This window comes from Ochotona curzoniae, unplaced genomic scaffold, assembly GCF_017591425.1.
Source record: "Ochotona curzoniae isolate NIBS_2020 unplaced genomic scaffold, NIBS_Ocur_1.0 contig_430, whole genome shotgun sequence".
NCBI lineage: Eukaryota > Metazoa > Chordata > Mammalia > Lagomorpha > Ochotonidae > Ochotona > Ochotona curzoniae.
In genome coordinates this window covers 24,617,168-24,641,774 of record NW_024466219.1, presented here as the reverse complement: position 1 = coordinate 24,641,774, position 24,607 = coordinate 24,617,168, and the positions used below count along the sequence as shown (strand labels likewise).

Here is a 24,607-nt window from a genome sequence, read left to right as displayed (position 1 = left end):
GTTCATTTTGTTTTGTAGCTTTTCATTTAAGGGGATGTATAGTAGCTGTGTAATGGAGACTGTCATATCTGGTAACATGTTATTCAACTTCATGGCATTGTAAGAAACGTGTATTGTTGTAGAGAACACAAGCACATTTATGATTCCAACCTGAAACAATCTAGTGGCATAAAAAAAGACAAAGAAATGTGGCATTTCAAAGCAGACCAAAAATTCTGTTTTATGTGAACAAACAAGTCTTTTTCAAGATATTGTTCATTACTATTTTGTGTAAAACTAAGGAAAGCTATTAAGCAAAGGAAGAGGAGAGAACCTGGATACGGGGCTGGTGTGTATTTCCTTTATAATTTTCAACAGTATGTATTCAGCTGGGCTGCAAAATCAGGTTTCTTTCAGTTTTTATAACTGTAAAAGTAAATAGACTGTAAAATGTTCAATTTAGAGGCCATTATTTTAGATAAGATCCTTAACTATTTTATTTAAACTCATGACCTTTACACTAATTGAAAAGCTTCAGAATTATCAGCCTATATAGTTATTGATGATGTCTTTTCAATTATTAGGTTTTGTGGTTCAGAGTAGGTACTGTAAAGTTGCAACTTAATTTGTAAAGTAACTACTTAAAATTCAGTATGTTTTGTAGCTTAAATATGTATCTGCATTTCTAATACACTCTTGAGAAACAATTCCTCACTTGGTTTTTATCAAACCTATCCAAGGTTGTTGCAAGTAATTGAATGAGAGAAATGGGGATGACTTCAAAGTAACCATCCCCACTTGAACAGCTTTTCTGATGTCGACCTCTGCCCCTGTCAATCCTATAAAAGTAATTTATTTTTGCTTCTATCTACTGTAGTGTTTATTGCATCTTGTTGAGGTGGTATCTCACATTAGACTGTGAACCAATTAATACAAATAACGATAGCTAATAGACACTGATTTATATGAATTGCAAATGATGTCGTTAAATTCTCATAAAACAGGTACATTATCATCACCACTCTAAATAAGGAGAGTCAAACAACCAGAAACTGAAATGCAGGGAGTCAGGATTTGGATCCAGCAGCCTGGCTCCAAACCTCATACCCTGCATCAATATGTTATTCTAATGACCACTTTGCACTAGAGGAAAAAAAAAATTGATGAGTTCCATACATTCCGGTTTATTTTGAGTGCAGCTCACGGATGGTAAATACTGAAGTTAACACCAAGTTAAGTTTGTCACAGTTTATTTTGTAACCTGTGGATTGAAAACTTTGGTATACATTATATGAAAGTTTGCTGCAAAACAGTGGACAAATTAACTTCTAGTGCTTATACTTGATTTTGGATCAAATATAAAATAATTAGTACAGTACCATAAGAATAATAATTCTGCTCATGGGTATACACTAAAAGGTTGATCTCAGATTGAAATAGTAGTGGAGCAAAGATTCTACTCTTAGCAAAAGAAAGTGTATAGTTTCCTTATTTATGATGCTTGTGATTTTCCATGTGTGCCACTTAGAAATACGGAGTCTGTGTAGTGATTGGAGAGTTGAATGGATGAGTCTGAGAAAGGAAAACAGACCCTCCAGTTATCTCAGTATGAGATATTTATTTGGCTAAGTCCCTTGTGACCAAATGGCTGATCTTGCAATTCCCCTCCTGACCCCAGCCGTTGCTCCCCCAAACTCTGCTTCTCTCAGTCGTGGGTAGTAGGGGACTGATATTCCACAGGGGAAGGAGGGGTCCTCTGTTACCCTGGACAGATGCACCATCATTCCATTCCTGCTGATTTCTGGTTGGTAAAGATGAACTGTGGTGGTGTATTCACTAATGGGAATCTTCCATCTGGCTTTCTAGGGTATTATCTAACCCATGGGTTCCAGACATTTGCCTCTGATCTTCAAGAGCCTCTGCTTTCTGGAATCCTCAAACTGCTCAGTCACTTTATCAACATAGGCTGTAAATCTGAAATTTCTCTCTCTCATGCATTGAGATCTTGAGGAAACACCACAGTTCTGTCAGGTCCTATTTAGCCTCTTTCCAGAAATGTAGTATTTTAGCTTTTGTGCCATGTTGGGGAAGATGCCAACTGAAATATGGAACCTCTTCTGGAGACTTCCTCTTCCCAGGCTGCGCGGAGATCAGACATTTCTAGGTGTGCCCCTATTTCTTTGACCGTCGAACTCACTTCAAACCGAGGTTTTGGGAACAGTTATAAAATTGATTCTTGCTCCTCGAACTTAATTCTGCCTTAATTTCCCTGAATTTGCTCCATAAGAGGAAGGAAGGACAATAAACACCTAGCCATTGTAGACTGAAGGGATTGCATCTTGCAGCCATGTAGAAAAATTACATTCTGTATCTTCCACATTATTGGAAAAGGATACAGAAAGCAATGAGGCATAAGATGATTTAATACATTCCAATGCCAACCTGTTAGTGTGTTCCTTTTTAGTTATTTTGATTGGGTAATATCCACCAGCCAGGATAAGTTAGCCTAATTTCTGAAGACTTGAATGTAGGTTATTACATAGGATGAATGACATTCTTAAATTTCTGAACTTCAGCAGTTGTCCAATCTTTATTTCCTCTGAACTTTTACTCAATGTTGTATTTCTTCAATATCAACATCTACGTCTTTTTAATCCATAGAATTGGACTTCTGTTTAGCATATATTTTCCATTCTCCAATGCTCTGACATCTAACCTAGCTCTAACTCTCAGCTTGACTGTTACTGCTTCTTGAAGGCAATGGTGCTGGTTTGGCCTTTACTGGTCTTCCAGAAGTCTTGCTACAGTTATGACCAGATTTTAGCAGTTGTCTTATCGATTTTGTTTGTTTCAAGTATGTCAAGTTTCACCATTTTTTTCTAGTACACTTTGTATTATTCAATTGTTAAACCCCAGATAGCACCTCACAGACTGTTATGCCTATAAAATAGATGTCAAATGTCTCCTGTCTTGTACGGATTCGAGATCCTTTGAATGGTATATTGTTTTTTAAGAATAAAGGTAGATTCCTTCAGTTTTACCAACTTTATTGTGATTATTAATTAATAGTTCACTTTGGTGCCACTAACGACATGAGCAGATAACAACAGCTTATGCAAGAGAGACTTGAAAATAGATTCCTCTGTGCCTCCAACCTGAGGCACAGGAACACGTTTTATAATGTTGTGACCCACCTAAAGAAGCCCAGGATGGAAGCCCTTAGTTCCTTGCTGTTTAATCCTTAGTTCAAAACTGGAGATTTGTTGATAGGTGCTGTGAAATACAGAGCAGAGAGCATAATGCCCGTACTAACTCAGTAAATTCCATTTAAAGGACTTTTCTCGAAAGCTCTACCTTTAGGTCCCTGCACAATGGCTCAGTGGCTAAATCCTCGCCTTGCAAGCGCTGGGATCCCATTTGGGCACTGGTTCATTTTCCAGCGGCTCCACTTCCTGTCTAACTCTCTGCTAATGGTCTGGGAAAGCAGAAGAAGACCCCAAGACTCAGGACCCTGCACGCATGTGGGAAACCTGGAAGAAACTCTTGGCTCCTGGCTTCAGCTCAGCTCAGCCCTGGCCATTACAGCCACTGGGGAAGTGAGCCAGTGGACAGATCTTTCTCTCTGTAAATCTACTTTCCAATAAAAATAAGTCTTTTAAAACCAAACAAAAGCTCCACCCAGTGATTGGATGTATGACCTCCTCTGGCATCCTGATTGGTTATGTATAACCAGAGTTGAGAGTTAAGACAGGTGTTTATATCAGTTTAAAGTGAATTCTATCATAATGAATTAACTCCCAAAATGTGACATTCCCAAGATGTTATTGATTCCATGAAATAGATATTGGCCAAATGTTAAAACTTACTTTTTATTATTTGGGATTTTTGTAGGAGTCATTGACCATGTAATATACTGAGCTTACGCTTAAATTGCTTCCTAATAAGTAATATTTGATTTCCTTTTCATTCACCCATTCATTTCTCTGTTTATGTTAAATTCTAGATTGTTCATGCGTGTGATTGTTTTTCCTCTTCCTTTTCAAGTCATGGAAACATACTTTTTTAAGTTACAGAAAAATTTTTCCTGCAATTAGCAGTATTTTTAGGTACTGACCTACATCACAGTCAGATGAGTGGTTGTTTTCATACTCCAGAAAATAACCTCTAATATACAATTATGTTAAATATTCTATGTGCTAAATATAAAATGTGTGTGTATATATGTAGATATAGATATAATATGAAATAGCAGTTCAAAATTGGAAATTTTTGGTATTTTTCTCATTAAAAGCTATCAATATATCCTAAAGATTCTTAGAAACAATTTTTCTTAACAATTGTATTTGAAAGGCAGACAGAGCAAGAGACTGAAGGAACAAGAGGAAGAGAGAGAGAGAGAGAGAGAGAGAGATCCATCCAGTGGTCCTTTACCAAATGCCTGCAAATTTCAGGACTGAACCAGGACAAAGCCAGGAGCCAGGACTTACGTTTCCAACATAGGTGTCAAAGACCCAACTACTCCAACCACCACCTACTGCTCCCTGGGCCGGCATGGGCAGGAAGCTAGATTGAAAGTAGAGCCAGGCTTTGATCCTAGGGACTCCAATGTGAGATACTGGTATCCCTGATGGCACCTTAAGCACTGCACCCACCCCCTGCTGCATTGGCACCGTTCTTAGATGCATCAAAGCCAGCTTTAATTGTTTCCTATGGCTCTTGGTGCAAACTGTGATTCTGTACCATACCACTGTTAGTTTAAGCTAGGAGGAAATGGACTAATTTATGCAAATACTTTTGAAAACAGTAAAAATAATACACAATTCAGAAAGTTGTATGTATGCCTGGTATGTTGAGATGTACTATCAAATAATGTGGAAGAGAGGTTTTTTTTTTTTTTTTTTTTTTAAAGATTTATTTTTATTATTTTTTCATTGGAAAGGCGGATATACAGAGAGGAGAGACAGAGAGGAAGATCTTCCGTCCGATGATTCACTCCCCAAGTGAGCGCAACGGGCCGATACTATGCCGATCCGAAGCCAGGAGCCTCTTCCGGGTCTCCCTCGCGGGTGCAGGGTCCCAAAGCTTTGGGCTGTCCTCGACTGCTTTCCCAGGCCACAGGCAGGGAGCTGGAAGGGAAGCGGGGCTGCCGGGATTAGAACCGGTGCCCATATGGGATCCCGGGCGTGCAAGGCGAGGACCTTTAACCACTTGCACCACCGCGCCGGGCCCGGAAGAGAGGTTTTAACTAATGAAGTGATTTATAGTATCAAAATAATTTATAACCGTTTAGGAGTTTCCTACTGTACCTTCCTTCATAATGAAAATTTTTAACATACTTGTAATTTTTCATCCAAAACTCTCTGGTTGTGCCCACAAACACATTTGTTTGTTAAATGTCATCAATGTCTTCACTGCTGATTTTCCCTCTGACATCCTTTAAAATAAAAATTTTTATACTATAAGAAAAATAATTCCACATGTAGCACTCTGTGCCAAATATTGTTATTGTCCTTAGGAGTAACAACTGTTGTATATCCTTTGTGGTTTTTAAACCCACCCTATATATAATAGATTTTGTACTTTACTCCAAAGAGAAAATACTTTTCTGCCTTTTGTTTTCTACATATATGACCTTTTTTTTCTTTTGTAAAATTGTGAACGATGACAGGAGGGCTGACATGATGCCTTAATTATCTGATTCTTCCCCTGCAAGGGCCAGGATCCAGTATGAGTGCTAACTTGTGTACCAGCTGCTCCACTTTCATCCAGCTCGCTGCTTATCACCTGGGAAAGCAGTCCAGAATGAACCAAAAACTTTTGGACCTTGCATCGGCATGGGAGATCTGGAAGAATCTCCTGGCTCCTGGCTTTAGATAAGCTCAGCTCTGGTAGTTGCAGCCTTTTCAGGAGAGAACAGTGGTTACAAGATCTTTCTCTGTGTCTCTCCTTCTCCGTGTAAATTTGCCTTTCCAATATAAATAAATAAACCTTAAAAAAATGTGAAAAATTGGAGAAAATCCTTCAAAAGTGTTTTCATTCATTGGATTTCCTTAAAATTGTTGAACATGACTTTTGGTAGCATTTTAAATATCCAGAGAAGTCAAAATATATATATTTTTTGATTCAATATAATTTAATTATGATTTAATCCAAAATATATTTTTTGATTTAATATAATTTGTTTATATATATACATATGCATGTCTGTACATATATATACCTATATACATGCACATATACATATATACATATGCACACATATATATGTACATATATATGTAAACAAATTACTTGGCAAGAGCTGCATTTGTGCAGTATATTTCAAACTAATGAGAAGCATTTACTGTATGTCGGTATGTCATTTCCCAGTGGTTTCTGGTGAGGTGCAGGATTATCTCATGTGTCAGCTAGAAAGCCCTGTGAATGGTTTGAGCAGGCGTAATAATGAGACTGAATTCTAAAGTTAGTGTTAAATACCATTATGTTACAATAACTTTAAAGTAAATGTAGCCAACTTTTGACATCATTAAGATTATTTGATAATACTTCTTAATAGGATAAAGCATAAAGCAGATCAAATATAAAACTTCTGGTTTCATAGATAAATAAAAATGACAAATTATTAAGTGAAATATATTAAGTGAAATCTGCTGATTTAGAATTTGAAGCATTCGTCTTGTGCAGTGTAGATACTAAGTTAGCATTTCCTGGTACTAGCAAATTTTTCTTCCTTGCTGCTTTAATTTTTGGATATACAATTACTTCAGCCCAAACCTGGGTACAATAATATCATTCAGATCTTCAAGGTTGCCTTAGATATAGATATAGGTAATCTGGAATTTTCCCGAACTATTACATAAAATATTAATGCTTTTTAAAAAAACTCTCATTCTTGTGAAGAATTAATTCTGATTTTCTTTATATTTGCCTCCAGATTCAATTTGGGAAGCCTAAATATACATTTAATTCTGAGGCATGTGTGTATGAATTCAGTCTCAAGAAAATATTTGTTAATGTATATATGAACTACTTTAATATAAACTGGGTTTAAAAACCCACATTTATACTTAGATTTAGACTACATTTAAAAACCTATATAGTAAGTCTTTGACTTAAAACTTAAAAAGCTTAGAGAATGTATAGATTTTCAATATCATTTAAACATGTTACAGTGCAGTGAAATTATGAAGTTTTTTACACCACCTTTTGTACGTTTTGATTCCTATTTTGAGATTTACTCTCATTCAAAATAGGTTTTCCCCCACCATGGCTTTCAAATAAACATTTATTGACACACTCTTATTTTCTGTAAGCCCATGATATTGCAGAGTTTATAAATGAAAGATTTAGGAAGCTTTTGGTCAGCCAGTAGAGGCCACTCACAGCTTGCAGCTAAAACTGGACAGCAAAGCGAAACTCTTTATTTATTGTCACTATCAGGAATGATTTTGAGTTGATTAATTTTTGGTTTCCTACGAAGAAGCTGTATGAAAAAGTTGTAGCTGTATTTGTTTTTTTTAATTACATAGTGATTAATCTTTTCCATTAAAGCATTTAGATCATTCATTAGTCATGTATACTAAAAATGAAAATTTATGTACTTAACAGAAGTATTACTAATCTAATAGACCAATAATTCTCAATTCTGAATTATTAATGCTGACTTATTTTAAATAGGGGAAAAGTTGATGATGAAGATTTTAAATCATTGCATTGTTTAGTTTTTGTTAAAAGCATTGCGTATCTATTATAATATATTTCTAAACCTTTATCAATCTGGCACGATTTTCATTTGGTAATTCTCAAAGAAATATACATGCTTCTGTTACTTGAAAATGTACTAAGGTTGATTCAGAATTAGCTGAAGTCTTCAGTCACCACTTAACATGGTGCTAGCCATTTTGAGGTTAGCATCTTTCCTGACACATGAGCTGACTCCCTGCTAGGAAGGCTAATCCTCAATTGAAAGGAAAGCCTTGTGCCTCTCTGTGGTTTATTTCCTGTGATTTTTCTGATTCTTTGTAAAGCCTTTCTGGTTTAAGGGTGTAATCTAACACTTAGATTGATATCTGCTTTTGAAAAAAAAAATATATATATAGTCCAAGTTCTCTAATTTTCTCCAGGATCCTGCATATATTCTCATCCTGGAGTGTGAACTCTGGCCCAGCATTTAAATCTCACACTACTTTTGCAGTCATGATTACTAGAAGAGGCATTTGTTATTCTCATTAGTGTATTTATAACATGTACCGGCATGAGAGTTGCATGCTGCCATGTCCTCTCGAGGTTTATATTTACAAATAATTTGTGGGTTTTCATTTGATTATGTCATGAAGATCACCACATCCCATTTCAGAGTGTTAGGGTTTGAGTCCCTAACTCCAACTTCTGGTTCCAGCTTCCTTGAGAGGCAGCAGTACTGGCTTAAAGAGTTGAGCTTCTGTCTTCTACATGACAAACTCAGGTTGAGTCCCCACTACCAGCTTCAGACTGCCCCAACCATGGCAGATTGGGAAGAGAAAATTGGGAAAACAAAGCCAGTCTCTCCCTCTCTATCCCTCTCTCTCTCTTCCTACATCCCTCCCTGCCTGCCTCCCTCCCCGGGATCCTCTGACCCTGTCTAATAATAGACAGTGCTCTCTCTGCTAAAACTTGGAATCAGGAGCAGAGTCGGGACTTAACCCAGGCTCTCTGATAAGGGATATGGATATCCGAGGCAGCAACTGAACCACTGGACCGAGTTCCTCAAACACATTGATTTTAAGAATTCCTTCAATTGATTACTACATAATGTTTAGAAAAATTTTAAAGGTAATGATATGTTTATACACTAACACCTAAATTTGTTTGTTTGTTGGTTTGTTTGTTTTGGTTTTCACCTCCTTTGTCCTAAGGTTTGAAGTCGTACTTTTAAACCTGGTTTTGTTGTTTTCCATAATATGTTATCCATACCGACTGGCACATTTGTTGAATGTATTAAAGGCCCGCATGCAAGGGCTTGCAAAACTTTGAAAGCTTATTTGTTTCTTCAAAGAAGTTGAGGCAAATTAGTAATTGTACTAAAAGAAGCAGGAACGTCCTGGATCTGGACAAACTGGCAGGGAAGCTTAGGCCGTGCCTCCTCCCTGACACCTAGGGGTTGGGCAGATTGGATTGACCAGCCTCACAAAACTGAAAAGCCACTTTTTGACTGACTCAATGTCATCCTAAGAGTGGACACTGATGCACAGTGGCATTTGGAAAGGAAATAAAGTGCAGTGGAAAATCAGAGTCAAGTTGAAGGGAAGTGGCGATACTGCATGGGGACTGGGAAGAGGCGCAGGTGATGTCTGCTGATCGGTGACATAGAGCTTCGTTAATTCTCAGGGACAGTATCAGTTATTGAAACTCTTGGCAGGATATCCTTCTTATTGTACAGCCTCTGCTTTGAGCTGAAAAGGTTTTACACCTCAAATTCCTGATTTAAGAAGAAATTTGGCTAAATGATTGTAGAAGAAAGGAGTAGTGTGTAATGGAACTGGTAATGACAGTGAAAATGAAATGTAGAACCACCATCTTTGTTTGGAGGTCATTCAGCTAGGGTTAATATGTCACAGACAAAAATAAATTTTTTTCTTAAAGATTTTTTATTTATTTTTATTGGAAAGTCAGATATACAGAGAGGAGGAGAGACAGAGAGGAAGATCTTCCATCCGATGATTCACTCCCCAAGCAGCCGCAACAACCGGAGCTGAGCCATTCCAAAGCCAGGAGCCAGGAGCCTCTTCCAGGTCTCCCATGCGGGTGCAGGGTCCCTGATCTTTGGGTCATCCTCAACCACCTTCCCAGGCCACAAGCAGGGAGCTGGATGGGAAGCAGGGCCGCTGAGATTAGAACTGGTGCTCACATGGGACCCTGGGTGTGCAACGTGAGGACTTCAACCACTGCGATATCTCGCCGGACCCAAAAATAATTTTGAAAATTGCCATCTAAATATCTAATACACCTTAGATAACATATATTTTGTCATTGGATATCACATGCCTAAATTCTCAGTATATTGATACTACTAGCTTGATAAACTGATAGTGGCAGCTGTATGACTGTATAATTTTCATCTTTACTTATACTGTGTTCTGAGATTGTTAACTTGATTGTCAAGCACAACAGCAAACACTGAGACTCATGTCTTTCAGCAGTATGATATGAAAGTGATGTTATCTGTTATTTTCTGCTTCTGAGTCTACTTATTAAAAGGTTGTGCAGTTAGCATTAGTAATGAAAAGTAGTATGGCTACTGTGTTAAAACTGTAGTTATCATTAATGTAATAATACTTAACAAATGAGCTATGAGGTTTAGTATGTAATGTGTAATATCTGAAATTAGCATCACTAAATGTTAATTAATTACACAAAAGTAACTTCCCCAAGTTTTAACAACAAGAATTGGATTATTTAGATCCTGCTTCTTAGGAAGAATGAATTCCCTGTTTACATATTATATTAAAGTTTATTCTTTTTTACTAATAAATCTTAGTACATGAAGATTTTATTATATATTTACAGTGATATTTTAAACCTGAGATTTCGGTCTATGGTCTTTTTGGAATTAATAGATGGCACATATTTTGCTTTTTTTATATTTTATTCAAATATTGTTTACCTAATTGAGAGGGATGCATGCCTTCCAGGGCCTCTGCTCAGGGTGAGAAGGGTCGGGGTGGAGGTCGTGGAAGGAGCACATGTTTCAGGGTTTTCGGGGAGGAGGCTGCTCCTTGTTGTCAAACTGTGGCAACGCCCTGGGATGGGTGAAGGCCAATGATGACTCCTCAGAGATCCCGGTGTGGGGTAGAGTGATTCCAAGGGTATTACTTGAGTGGTTTGGGTAGTTCTGAGAAGTTGTTGGTTTCATTGCCCCAGGATTGAGAAAATCTTTCCAAGGTCTGTTGGTTGATGAAGTCCACCATAGTCCATCCAAAAACGCAGCAACAATCACCGTACTTAAATGTTTGCTAGAAATTAGTATTTTGATGTTGAAACCACTTCACTTGATTTTTCTAAACATTATCTACTCTGAAACTGTAATGAGTATACATTTTTACAGAAACATTAAGAATGTTTCTCTTTTTTAAAGTTTCATTTATTTTTATTAGAAAGTCAGGTTTACAGAGATAATGAGACACATAAAGATTGTCTATCCACTGGTTCATTCCCCAAGTGGCTGCAATGGCCAGAGCTGAACTGATCTGAAGCCAGGAGCCAGAAACAACTTCTGGGTCTCCCAACAGGTGCGGAGTCCCAAGGCCTTGGGCCATCCTCGACTGCTTTCCCAGGCCACAGGCAGGGAGATGAGAAGTAGGGCAGCCGGGTTTAGAACCAGTACCCATATAGGATCCTGGCACATGCAAAACATATGGACTTTATCCACTAGGCTGCGGTGCTGGACTCAGGAATGTTTCTTAAAGACATAATAATGTGAAGTATTCTAATAGTCATATTACACACATGTTTTGAAGCTTAAAATCAACATGAACTTCAGCATAACACTGTTTTTAAAAAAATGCATTTTGTTTGGAGAGTATAATTTTCAGATTTTTCTTAGGAAGGTGAACAACTAGTTGGTAAAGTGGTGAAAAATTTTTTGTGTAGTATTTTGCTCCTGAGTTAGACTGACATTGACATTGAGATAATCATGCAGATATTAGTGTTATTTGTGGGCGGTGGGTTTTAAAAATGCTAAGCTATGCCCATTTTTTGCTACCTTTTTAAATGAAAATTGACTTTAAATAACAGAAGAGGGTGTTCACCTCTATTTTGTTTAAAAGACCATGCCATGTGTTGAGTAATTGTGTAAAATCATTTAAGCATCTCATTTGCTATTATAAATCTTCTTCAAATTATTTGCTTCAATTGAATTGAGCTCGTGGTTTTTTCTACATATATACAATTTCTGAGAAATACATAGTGTGATTCTTTCTGACTAGATTGAAAGCTTACATTTGTATCATGGTTTAAATTAGTTACAAATTCTGGTTTATTGTATTCAGTTGCATTGTTTTCATCAGGCAATTTATCACATGGGTGTATGTGAAATTTCTTCATTTATTAAATTTCAGATTATGTGTTTCAGGCTGGAGCTAGACTTAAACATTTTTCTGTAAGTGTAGCTTCAGGTAAACAAGCAATTTTAGTCCTGAAAATAGCTTCTGCTTCTGTCAACACGTTGTTTCTTTTTTTCTCTGAGATAAAAAGTTCAGTTTTCTGATATTTGTACCAAGATAAAGTCAGTAAACAAGATTAATATAGTGTGGAAAAGGTTGTCAGCAGCCCTGGCAAAGGAAATCAGTTGCCTGTACATAGAACATACTGGAAACTGAATAAAAGTGTCAGGTCCACCATGAGATAATGTGATCATGAACCTCTAACAAAGCATGACATAGGCACAGTCGGCTTTTCTCATCGCCACGGTGTAGAAAATGGATTACTGTATTCCAGGGATACCCACTGGAATAGCATGAAAACCTCATTTTGTGATGAATGCAGGATGTAGTCCCGGGGGTGAGCCACATGTTTACCTGTGGTGCTGAAGCTCTAGGGTTATTAATGTCACTATATGTGTGCGTTTGCATCCTTTGCATTTCTAAAATTTCTCACTGGCATCTTTACTGCTCAAATGATGAAGAAAAGTTTTGAAAATGGGAGTTTGGCTTTTTACAGTGTTTTGCTGCCTCGTTGTGCCTTGTATATTTTATTGTGTTAGATAATGATGCTCCTGTAATTATAGAGCTTTAAAAAATAACTTAGAACCTATCGGGGTTCATATGAACCTTGTCAATTGTGTGATAGATTTATTAGCACACGGCAATGTGTTTTTGCCCCCTTTGAGAATCCTGTATGATATAATATGAACATCAAGAATTTTTTTAAATGACAGTAGTTTATTTAAGTAGGGGAATAATTGAACAGCCTTTTTTCTTATTTCCAATTTTCTTTAGAAATGTAGGAATGAAATATGTTGTTTGGTGAAAATACATTTTTCCATGTGACTATAGAGACTATTGGGAAATTATTAAAAGGAGTATTCACTTTCTTAATTTCTGGGTACTCATTGAAATGCATAGGTTATACATGTTATTTATATTTAGGTACTAACCTTACCATAACATGGGTACTTAGAAATGTCATCTGCTTGGTATCAAATTTCTTTTTCTTGTTCAAAATTATATACATTCACTTTATTTCTTAAGGAGTGTTTACTGCAAAGAAATTTTTGGAATAGGCTTTAAATTATCACAGCGGGACTATGCCAGATAAAAACAAGGGGGACATTTCTTTCAAGAATTTAATTATCTATATGATCTTTTTAGTTTTGTCTTAGATTTGAGAATTAATTATCCATTCTGTACTTCAGAGTGATGCCCTGAAATGGGTATCATCCGTTGTCTTTTTACACACGAGTTCATGACTTACTTTTTGTCTTTAAATCTCCTTCCAGGTGCCTACTCCTGGTCCTGTCAGTAACAAGAGAATGGTTCACTTTTCCCCAGATTCCCACCATCATGAGTGAGTACATATTATATTTACATACCCCTGTTGAGTATCCCACCGTGTGTGTGTGTGTGTGTGTGTGTGCCTCTATTAAAAATAACAAATATCATATACAATAATTTAGATGAAACCCATAACAGAGATTTAGATAAAATTTTAAAATGTAGTCATGCTTTTATTTCCTTGGTGGTAAAAGTTTTAGTTCAGGTATTATTGAAATTCATGAACTACCTGAAAACATTTAAAATTTTGTTACAGTGAATAGCATCAAGCCCTCCTATGTCTGCATCATTACTCTGCCCAGGGGTCTTATTTGAGAGTATCATTATTGTCATTGTTGTGAGTGTCATTATTTTGGGAGCTCACTAGGTGTCTACAGTATACATAGAATGTAGTGCTGTCAACTCCGCTTTTATGTAGAATACCACTGGATCTTTCCATGGCTGCTTTCTCCTGGTTTCGTTACATGTTAATTATGTTTGCTACTCAAATTCACTTCTGATTATCCTACTCCCTTCTCAAATATTTCAATATTTCCTCTTGCTGGTGGAAAAGCCTCCTTAGCATATCAATGAGTACTATCCACAGTGTGGCCCAAGTCAACCTTATGCCTCATTTCTCGCTCATAGAGCTTCAGCCCAACTGTGTGCTCTGTGTCTGTTCCCTCTTGCAAATTCCACTGCATCCTGCAGCCTGGAGGTTTGTCCATAAGTCACTTTTAGCCTAAATTTATCAAAATCCTATTTTTATTCAAGCCTGATTCTTGTTTTTGTCAGATTTCAATAGGTGCGATTATCACTATATACAATCAATAGTAATTTAAACCAAGTGAATCTTCTCCTTTTTTTTTTTAACCCATTATCATGTAAGAAGTCACGAAGAGTCATTTAGTCATTTAAAGATGCCTTCCAGGAATGCACTCGTGCTTCGCTTCATCGCGTGTTACTTCGCTAGGACTGCAGCCAAGCACAACAGTGTAGGTGGCTTACTCAACAGAAACATATTCTCTCCCAGTTCTGAAGCCTGGAAGTCCAAGATGCAGGTGGCGGCAAGGTCTCTTTCTTTTGAGAGCTCATGGGAGTTTGCAGGGAATCTATTCCATTCTTTTCCTTTGAAATCTAGTGACTCACTGCAACCTTTGATGTTCCTGGGCTTTTTCTCTACTGCCCTGTCTCTATTGTCATCTCCGCATATTGTTCTTATGTGGCTGTGTCCAAATCCAATTGTTTCTTTTTATATAAAAGGACACAGAGACAGGTGTTAATGTATGGATGTTGTCTAAAGTCATGCTGGATTAAATTGCTTCCTAATGACTGCATATTAGCTTGATTACTTCTGTAAAGACAGTGTCTAAGTAATGTCTTATTCTTAGGTGTTGGGATTAAATTCTAACACATCTTTTAGGATTACCCACAATATTATCTTTATCCTTGTCTTGGACTGCATGTGTTTGACTTCCTGGTATCAAAATGGCTGCTAATTCACCCACAACTCATACCTACTTAGAGGAGGAAGAGACAGTACTACCAGCTCTTATTTGCCTTATTTAAAAAACACATTCTGAAATGTGTCCCAAATCTCTCAGTCACCTTTTAGTCTCATTGGTCACAACTGGGTGATTGATTCTCTGTACCTGTTAGGAATAAATGTCCAATAAAGTTTTAGCTCTGTCATGAGTACTACTAGATTATGGCACATAATTACCTGTCGTTAAAAAAAAATCACAAGATGCAGCAATTTTGGTAACTACTAACAAAATGTATCTTTTTAATGCATTGACTTTTCCGCATGAGCACACACCGTTCTCTCCAAACATACGTACGTTTCTTGGCTTTCCCAAAGAACACTACTATCTCAAAAATCTCATCTAGTCTCTCGGAGTGATGTAAGTGGATGTCAGATCTGGCTATAGGTCCTAATGGCATAATGGCCTGAAAATTACATGTGCATGAGTACACAATTTGGAATTATACAGAAGACAATTCATTTCAACAGAAGCTCTCACTCATTGAGTTATCAAGCTATTTAAGAATTAGTGTTTCTTTCAAAATGTAGTCGAAGGGTAAACATAGAACTGGTGTTTAGGACTTTAGGTTGCAACGCTACCATAAAAGTGCCTTACTTTGCGACCCAGCTCCACTTTGCTTTCCAGCTGCCTGCTGCTGTGCATCTTGGGAGGCAGGAGCTGATGGCACAGGTGCTTAGGCCCCTGCCACCCACGTGAGGGACATGGACTTGGCTCTTGGGTTTGGCCCAGTCTAGGATGACTTTTGCAGGCTCTGTGCAGTGAATCAGCAGTGCGCACTCTCTGCTTCTTCCCTCTCTCAAATTAAAAAAAAAGAAATTCTGATGTAGTTAGCTTTTATCTTTAATTTGCATAAATCCTTGCAAGAAAATGTTGTTGGCCTGATGTCCTTTCTATACTTTAGTTAGTAAACACTGATGTCCTGAAGCAATTTAAAACAAGAGTCTCCAAAGTTTTGAGCCCCATTCTTTAAGAAGTCTTTGCTTGTAGGTCCATCCCCTCTGTCCCAGAAATCCTTCAGAGAAGCATTCCAAAGATCTGAATGAGAACGCTGATCCTGTTGCTCAACACTTGCTAAGTCTAGCCTTCTTATCATTGTCTGTTTCCATTAATGTATTCTGAACTTGATTTCCAGTCTGTAATTCCATGTTAACAAAGCTTTCACTCAATTTAGATTGTATTTGATAGGGTTTGTTTGTTTATTTGTTTGTCTGTTTAGCAAATATGTATTTTCGCTCTTGCCTTCAGGTCCCACCTTGAGCTAATAGAGCTAACTCACTGGGATGGTACCTTCTGGCCCTCTGTCTTAACAGGAAGCCAGAGGACACACAGCATGGGAATTGTGTTTTACACAAATAAATGAATACATTGGTAACTTTGCATTCTCCTTCTCAAGCGCGCACACACACACACACACAGTCACAGAGTCCCATTTGATTTACATTGAACTGTCTCCCTTCCAAGGACTGCTTGACACTGTTTTAAAACTGACTCTATATTGCTTTAATTTTGACTCTCATTTCCCTAAATGGAAAATCCAATCGGTGAATCTTTTGTATTATTGCGTACGGTTAATGTACATGGGATAACCACAGATAGTCTTAGTTGTGTGCTTTAATAAATTTTAGTCACAATAAGTGTCCACATTTTCTGTTACCTGTCTTCCAAACTATTATCATTCAGATAAATTTCATAAAACTGATTCCTATTAAATTCAGCACCTGGTAATAGAAAACCAAACTATTCATGCTCTCAGGAAGTATAGGTAATGCCCAAAGGAATTCATGACCACCATAATTTTTAAAGTATATTTACAAATCTCTTGCTTCTACTTGTAAACTTCTATCTTAGAGACCATCATCTCTGGTCACTTTACTTTTTGCCTTTCACAATTATGTTCCCCCACGTTAAGATGAAAATGAAAATCCCTACCTCCAATCATAATGGTGCATAATGTAGAATTCCACTGGGTTCCAAATAGAGATAGTCCACTGCAGGGATAGGATGCTAGCTAGTGATGGTATCTCTGCAGGGATAGGATGCTGGCTAGTGATGAAAGGTGTTCATAAATGTGCTACCTGGCTTGTATACCAGCTGTTCCACTTCTGATTCAGCTCCCTACTTACAGCCTGGGAAAGCAGTAGAGGATGGCCCAAACCTTGGGACCCGGTACCCACGTGGGAAACCTGAAAGAAGCTCCTGTCTCTTGGCTTCAGATCAGCTCAGCTCTGGCTTTGTGATTGCTTGGGAACTGAATCAGCAGATGGAAGATCTGCCTCTCTATAAATCTGCCTTTCCAATAAAAACCAATAAATGTAGCAAAAAAAAATTGATGCTTTAGGATACTTATTGAACATAATTGGAAACTGCCAAAAGAAGCAAGAACTAAAACTAGAACTGATCTTAGACACAGTCTAATCCAATCACCTTCTTCTTGTCAGTGAGAAAAATAGAACTTCAGGAAGGCTAAATAACCTGCTGGGGTTTTCATTTCAGCTCTCAGAAAATGTAGAGCAGAGTATTGTCAGAAGTAAACATTATAATTAGTCAGCTCTGAATGATTTCAGATTTGTTTGTATGTTATGGGGAAGTGGCAAGATAAGAGCCCCTTTTGGCATATTCAGTCAACATGCCATTTTTATATTTAGAGGGTGAAAAAGCAGAAAGAATATTATAATAGGAATGATAGCTAAATTTAATTTTATTTCATAATTCCCCTAAGTAGACAAGGGCATTTTCTATATACTTCTATTAAATAGGAAGTCCAACAGTGCATGTAAATAGTATACGAAACTGAGCCTTATTCTGAATATGAGAAAACAGAACTTCAAGGCAGCTGTGCAACTTGTTCTGAACAAGTCACATATTGCTGCCTGATGCATCTGGAGCTTGACGCTAGACTCAATGTTCCTTTTATCATAACTTGGAATTACCTTAGAGGTAGACTGCAAGACCCCATAGTCATATCCTGTTATCAGATCCTCCTCTTCCCCAGGCTCATAATCCCTTAAATCCATCCTCTTAATCCTTAAGCAGAGTAATTTAGTCTTAAATTTCTTCCTGGTATCTTACTTCACCAGTATGTGATAATGTTTAACATTCGAAGGGGAATACATTCTCAGTCTGGTATGATAATAGAACCAACAACAAATGATCCAGTTTTCAGTGGTATGTGAACATAAACACAGAACAGGGAATGCACGGATTGACTGTACTTCATGGTTTTGTATTTCTTCACAGAAGCTTACTTCTGAGTTTGTAATGAAAAAACTATATGAATGATGAGAAATCATCATTATATTACTAAACATTTACAAACTCAATTTGAATAATAAACAACATCTATTATTTTCATTCAGTCATGGATTCCTCTAAGTCAGTATAGATTTTTCTTGTTGTTGTTGTTGTTGTTAGACTATATCTTCTAAAAACAGCCTGTTATACAAATACTTAAAATATAGTCTCACTGGCTAAAATTTCAAGTTGAAAAATAGATTTAATAAATGGGGAAAATACGGGACTCTGATGCATCTTCCAGTTTTGGATTTACATCTTAGATTATTGTTCAGTTAAAATTCAACATAGGGCAGACATGAAATAGCTAAGCCAAAGAAACAAAACCCCATAGCTGGACAAGAGGGAAAGGTGTTTTTACAATTGGTGGATCAGTGTCACCATGGTGTTGAATGTGAAATGCTACCCATGGAGGTATCTAACTCAGTGTATTGGAAGTTTGGAAACAGGTCAGTAAAATTTGCACATCTTCTTTGACAATAGATTTTATAGTAACTTCAAAAGTATTGGGTGAATGCCCGACTTTGCAGCAACGCATGTGGAAAAATGGAAGCTTGTTTTTAAAAGGTGAAATAATGTGCTCTGGAGAATTTTTTAAAAGCCTTGCAGAAAGTCATAATTATGAAAATGTGACCATTTTAATAAAATGGCACTTAAAGTCCAATTGTTAATATATGATAAGTTTCTTTTAATAGGAACCATTTAGCTCAGATAAGTGAAATATTCATTAAATAACTAGACAGCCACAGAAAACTGACAAGTGCCTCCATTTAACTAAAGTAGTGAAATTAGTATCTAATTTCTGAGGAAAAATAGGGAGTTAAGTTTTAAAATCGGTGTTCATTTCCTGTGTTAGTTTTCTGAAAATATAGCTATTAAATTTGAAAAATAAAATTAAAACCGGTATGACCAAATTAGAATTGCCTTTTATTACTTTGTTTGCCTTTATTTATACTCGAAATAGTTCTAGAATATTTTCTCTCTTTTCCCAATCACTTATGAGGTTTTTAAATAGAAATAGACTTATTATCTGATTTTAAAAAATTTTTACTTATATTTTCATTTTATTTCTTATCATAGGATTACCTGAGGTATATTTAAATCAAGCTTCTTTTAAATTCATATGGGTGATTCATTATAATCCTATGATGAATTCCTTTATAAAGCAAATATTCACCCCTTATTTTATCTTTTGTGTAAATATAGCTTGCTTAAAACCAGATTTACCTGGATTAAAGGTTGTGTTCTTCGGGAATATTTTTATACTTTGAAATGTAGCATCTATTGCTTTATAATAAAAGCAGCTTTAACTTTAGATTGTGATATATCAAATGTACTAGATCAATTCCTTTGATTTAATATAATTCCCTTGGAAAAGTCACTTAGCCTACACATGTCTTCATTTTTATGTATAGAATTAACATAATTATGGTGCTTCCTAAATTTTACAGGGTATTAACATAAAATTTGAGAAAGATTAAAACTGCTGCAAAGCATTTCAAACAATAATAATAATAATGATACATACAAAGTATATGGATACTGTACAGTGTACATTCTATTTTACGGAGTATTTTCAATGTGCCACTGTTTTTAATACTTCTACTGCCTCTCTGAAGTATAGTGATATACTGTATTTTATTGATGATTTATAGAGTTTATAGATAATTTATAGAGTCATACTCCTTCTAAAGTCATGCTCTTCACTCAATTAAGTTAATTTAAAAAGTAAATGTATTATTATCTGTTATGTGATTAATAATATACCAACTTGTTGAGGCATTCTGTAAATAGAATTCAATTACATTATTTTCTTTGTAGCCACTTAGGAGGTAAAAGTAATTATTGCAGCCAGAAACTCATAGAATAAAGTTCACACATTCTTGTATTTCCACTGTGTACTTTTGGGAAAACAAACAATATTTATTTTAAATACCTACTGTACATCCTTAGTCTCATTTAAGCCTTCTAGAAGAAATCAAGGGTCAGAAAATAAAATTAATTTATCAGCGTTTACCTAACTAGCCAGTGTCAGAGCCTATGAGCAAACTTAAGTCTTTCAGATTTAGCAACAATGCAGAATAAGCTTCCTGAATTTTTGTTTGTGGCTTCATGGAAGAAGTGAACTTTTAGAAGAGCCTCATGAGCCTCATTTTTAAGTGACCATGTCATAGAAAGAGGTAATGAATAAGGAATATCATTATCATACAGGTCATGTACTCCATAAAACTTAAGAGCCCAAATGAATTTTAAAAGATCACACAGTCCTATGAAGTCGCTGATGGAGGGTAACACAATGGCTGTAGTTGATAGAACTTGGTCCTGTGTCTCAGAATCATTTGTCCATTAACAAAATCTCTGTGGCAGTCAATTTTGTGACAAGTTCTAGATACACACAGTGAACAAGACACATGATTGCTGGCCTCATAGCACTTGACATGTTATAGAGATAATAGACATCAAATAGTGAATATTCATGTAGTTCAATTTTACAATGGTTCGTAAATGTATTGTTAGAAAACTGAGCAGGGTACTGTAAGTTAGAACTTTACAGTGAATTTTGAGCTGGACAGAAGGGAACAAAATCTCCAGTAATTAAATGAATTGGGTGCGAGAATAGTCTTTCAAGCAGAGGAAATAACACTCTGTCCTCAGGAAACTAAAAGAATGCTATTACAGAGCATACAGTGTGAAGGAACAAGAGTTTAGAATGTGTAAGACACAAGAAGGTGATGCAAGTATCAGGCCTGATGTCATTTTCCTAAGAGTGTCCTAGGAGTGGAGAAGCCACTTAGGGTTTTGGATTTCTGTGTGTGTGTGTTATTTTCCATTGACTGTGTGTCTTTGTCTTGACATCCTGCACTGCAGTTGCTTCCATAATACTATTCTTGCCTAGCCACATGACTTCTCCATGCTTAGTTTGCTTTTAGGTTCAGTGTCCGGCATGTATTTTTTTTAAAGATTCATTTGTTTTTACTGTAAAGTCAAATATACAGAGAGGAGGAGAGACAGAACCATCTGCTGGCTTACTTCCCAAGTGGCCGCATCTGCCGGAGCTGAGCCAAACTGAACCCAGGAGCAAGTAGCTTCTTCCAGATCTCCCACACGGGTGCAAGGTCCCGAGGCTTTGGGCTGTCCTCCACTGCTTTCCCAGGCCACAAGCTAGGAGCTGGATGGGAAGCGGGGTCGCCGGGACGCAAACCGGTGCATATGGGATCCCAGTGCATGCACGACGAGGATATCAGCCACTTGGCTACCACACGGGGCCTGAATCTTTGGCTTGTACTTTTACCTTCCATATATTTCTTCATCCTTAACAAGTCTCTTCAAAAGCAGTTACCGTTCACAGTAAAGGTATATAATGTAGAAGATGTTACACCATTTTCAAATGTTCACTGATAATCCATTCAGATGTTATCCAGTATAACTCTTTACAATATAGTGAAAGTGTTATTTATCTGCACTAGTCATTACAGTACCCACTGAACCACAAGTGCCTAAGCATTTGAAATGTGGATATTTAATTACCAGCATATTGAGCAGCAGCGATGTAGATCATTTTCTATATTCAAGGCCTCCTATTTGTACTTCTGAGTCCAAAAAATAGAAACTTACCTGTAAGAATGAAAGTCTGTATTAGAAATTGCAGTAGCCGTTTCCTTCAGAAAAAATACATTTTAGAAGCACTCAGTTAAGCATCTTGAAGTTGACTTTGTCCTTCTACCTTAGGTGAAATATTGACTTCCCACGAAATCTTATGTATTTCTGCAACCTGTAGTTCAGCACTGTTGGTGAGCAACAGGGCTTAACAGGTAGTGAGAGGATGTATTGAGAAATGCTACATCTGCAGAGATTTTAAAATAAATAAATAAATACTCCCCCCCCCCATCTCTTTTCTTAAGAATCTATTTTCTAGTCGTGCTAACAGGGAGGAAAGAAAACGCACTCCAGAATCTCCAACTAAAGTTGCTCCAATTGCAAGGCCGCTGTAGGAGGCTCTAATAGACGGTGGGTCTTCCTGTTGTCGACATAACTGTGTTGACGATTAAATGAACTAAGAGACGCCAGCCTTACACCCGGCTATGCCTCACTGCATGGAGGTCAGAGGGAGAGATTTAACGCGGAAGCCATCTTCAGCCCCACTGAATTTTAAGGACAGAAAGCCCTCTCAGCCTCCCCGTTCTCTGCAAGTGATCACTTTCAAACCCTGCTGTACTTCCAGATGTTTCTTTCACTACTACTCTCCCTCAGATCCCCCGCAACTGGCTCCAATGTAAAGCATGCCCCTACGACTCTTGCTCTTTCAAGACATCTTTCTGTCCTCTGTCTTTATATAAACTTAATTCTTTCAAGTTCAAGGAAACTACTACCATATTTCTTTGTTTGCTCATTCCTTTCACTGAAAAAAATTATTAGAAACTTTTATTTTCCATGTAGTGATTTTACTATCTATTTCTAAATCAACCATTCAATCAATAGAAAGCCAACCCTGCCAGCTCCTCCCAAAAAGCCTCGCTGTACTGTTTGTCACTTGCCTGCCCTCACCCACAGAGGACTTCAACAGCTGATTTAGTCTCCTTTTCTGCCTTGATTTCTACTATCCTGATTAGTGATAAAATATGTCATGGTAGCAAGAAACTTGCACTTCTGGATCTGAACTCCTACGTTTGAATACCAGCTCTGCTGTATGATTTCGAAACCTTTGGCAAATCACTTAATCTGAGTCTTTATTTTCAGAATATAGCTTGTAGTACCTTTCCCTGGGGGCAATTTAAGGATTAAATGGAAATAGGTTCTGGGCTTTACGGTAAGGGCTCAGTCACCTTTGTCGCGAGGTGCCAATGGAATGATACCTGTGGCACTTACACAGTTGGTTCTCCTTTAGTCCCGTGTCGTTTATCTCCTCACCTTCAAGTAACTCACTCTCCCTGCTGCTTTTGAATAGAACCATCACTCGGAATCAGTGTAGTTCTAAAACTTCAAATTGTGCTATGCCATTTTCTCAGCACATGTCTTCCAGCTTTTTTCTTCTCTTCTGTTCACTACCCCAGCCTTTACACTAATTAAGACCACCATATAAATATGGATGTAACTATCCAAATATACCCTCCTTTACTCTCCTTTTCTTTGTCTTATAGGTAAAGGTTTTTCTTCTCCCCAAGACTAACTATTGTTTTATTGAGAGAAGTTTTATTTTTTTCCATCTGCCATGTTTTACAATCTTATCTTTACTTTCCTTGAGCCTCACTCTCTCATTCCAGAATCCAAACTTTTGAAAAAACCTAGATTACTTCCTATCTAAATATTCACATGCACCTGTTCTGTACCCACAGTGTGCTGTGATCTTCACTTCTGTCCACACTGCTTCCTGGAGACATCTCTAGAAAAGTTCGCCAGTAGTTCCTTTAGCATTGTCTAATTTGTCTCTGTCAAACTTGATCTCCTCACTGTTAGCACTAGAGACTACTCCTTTATTGAAGCTTTTATTTATGGCTTTAATGATACCATTGTCTGGCTTCCGTACCTCTCTGGATAGTTTCAGTTTTCAAGCCCAGTAGCAAAGAAGGAAGGATGCACAGGCAGAGGAAGCCATATCAAATGTCTAGATACTGGAGGCTGTGGAACATTGCAGCTAATTGAACAGAGAGAAGGAATGTGGATGTGAATTTCTGCTGAGAGAAATGCCAGTGTGTCTGTCATGTGCCCAGGAAAGCTGAGAATTTAGAAATAAATTGGGGCATGGAGCCAAGAAAGGAAATATTTCTTCTCTCTTGAAAAATTCACCAATATGAGGCAAGATATTAGAAACAGGACAGAAGATGTGAATATGTGTTTTAGTAAGGACATGTTGATTGTGGATGAGCGTAAGGCAAAATGTTCCCATTATTATCTGGTAAAGAAATAGAAATTAAAGCCACAGCCTGATATCACTGTTAATCTCTCAGAGTTACTAAAGTTAAAAAAAAATAATGACAACAGCAGATGCTGACGATAATGTGGAGAAAGTAGATCAGTCATGGTCACTGGCGGGATTATAGAATGGTGAAGCCATTTTGGAAGATTTTAGCAATCTCTTTGGAAATTAAACATACAACTGCATTATTAACAATTCTTGGCCATTTAGATCTCCAAATATGCACAGAATAAATTGATACTAAAGTTCCAAGTGCCTTTATTTTTAATAGCTCAAACTGGTCAATAAAATTGCCCTTTAGTACGTGAGTTGCTAAACAAGCTATTTTTGTTCAAACAATAGAATACTACTTAGAAATATAAAGAATA

General features: G+C 37.0%; 1 protein-coding gene across 2 annotated transcripts in view; it reads left to right on the top strand.

Annotated features, from left to right (window-relative positions):
* The window catches only part of GPATCH2 (G-patch domain containing 2), a 153,816-nt gene that overhangs the window by 84,397 nt on the left and 44,812 nt on the right, over positions 1 to 24,607 (top strand). For both annotated transcript variants that reach the window (XM_040985680.1, XM_040985679.1), the window contains exon 6: positions 13,454 to 13,521. In XM_040985680.1, coding sequence (XP_040841614.1) covers positions 13,454 to 13,521 — 68 coding nt within the window. The remainder of the gene's footprint in view (positions 1 to 13,453; positions 13,522 to 24,607) is intronic.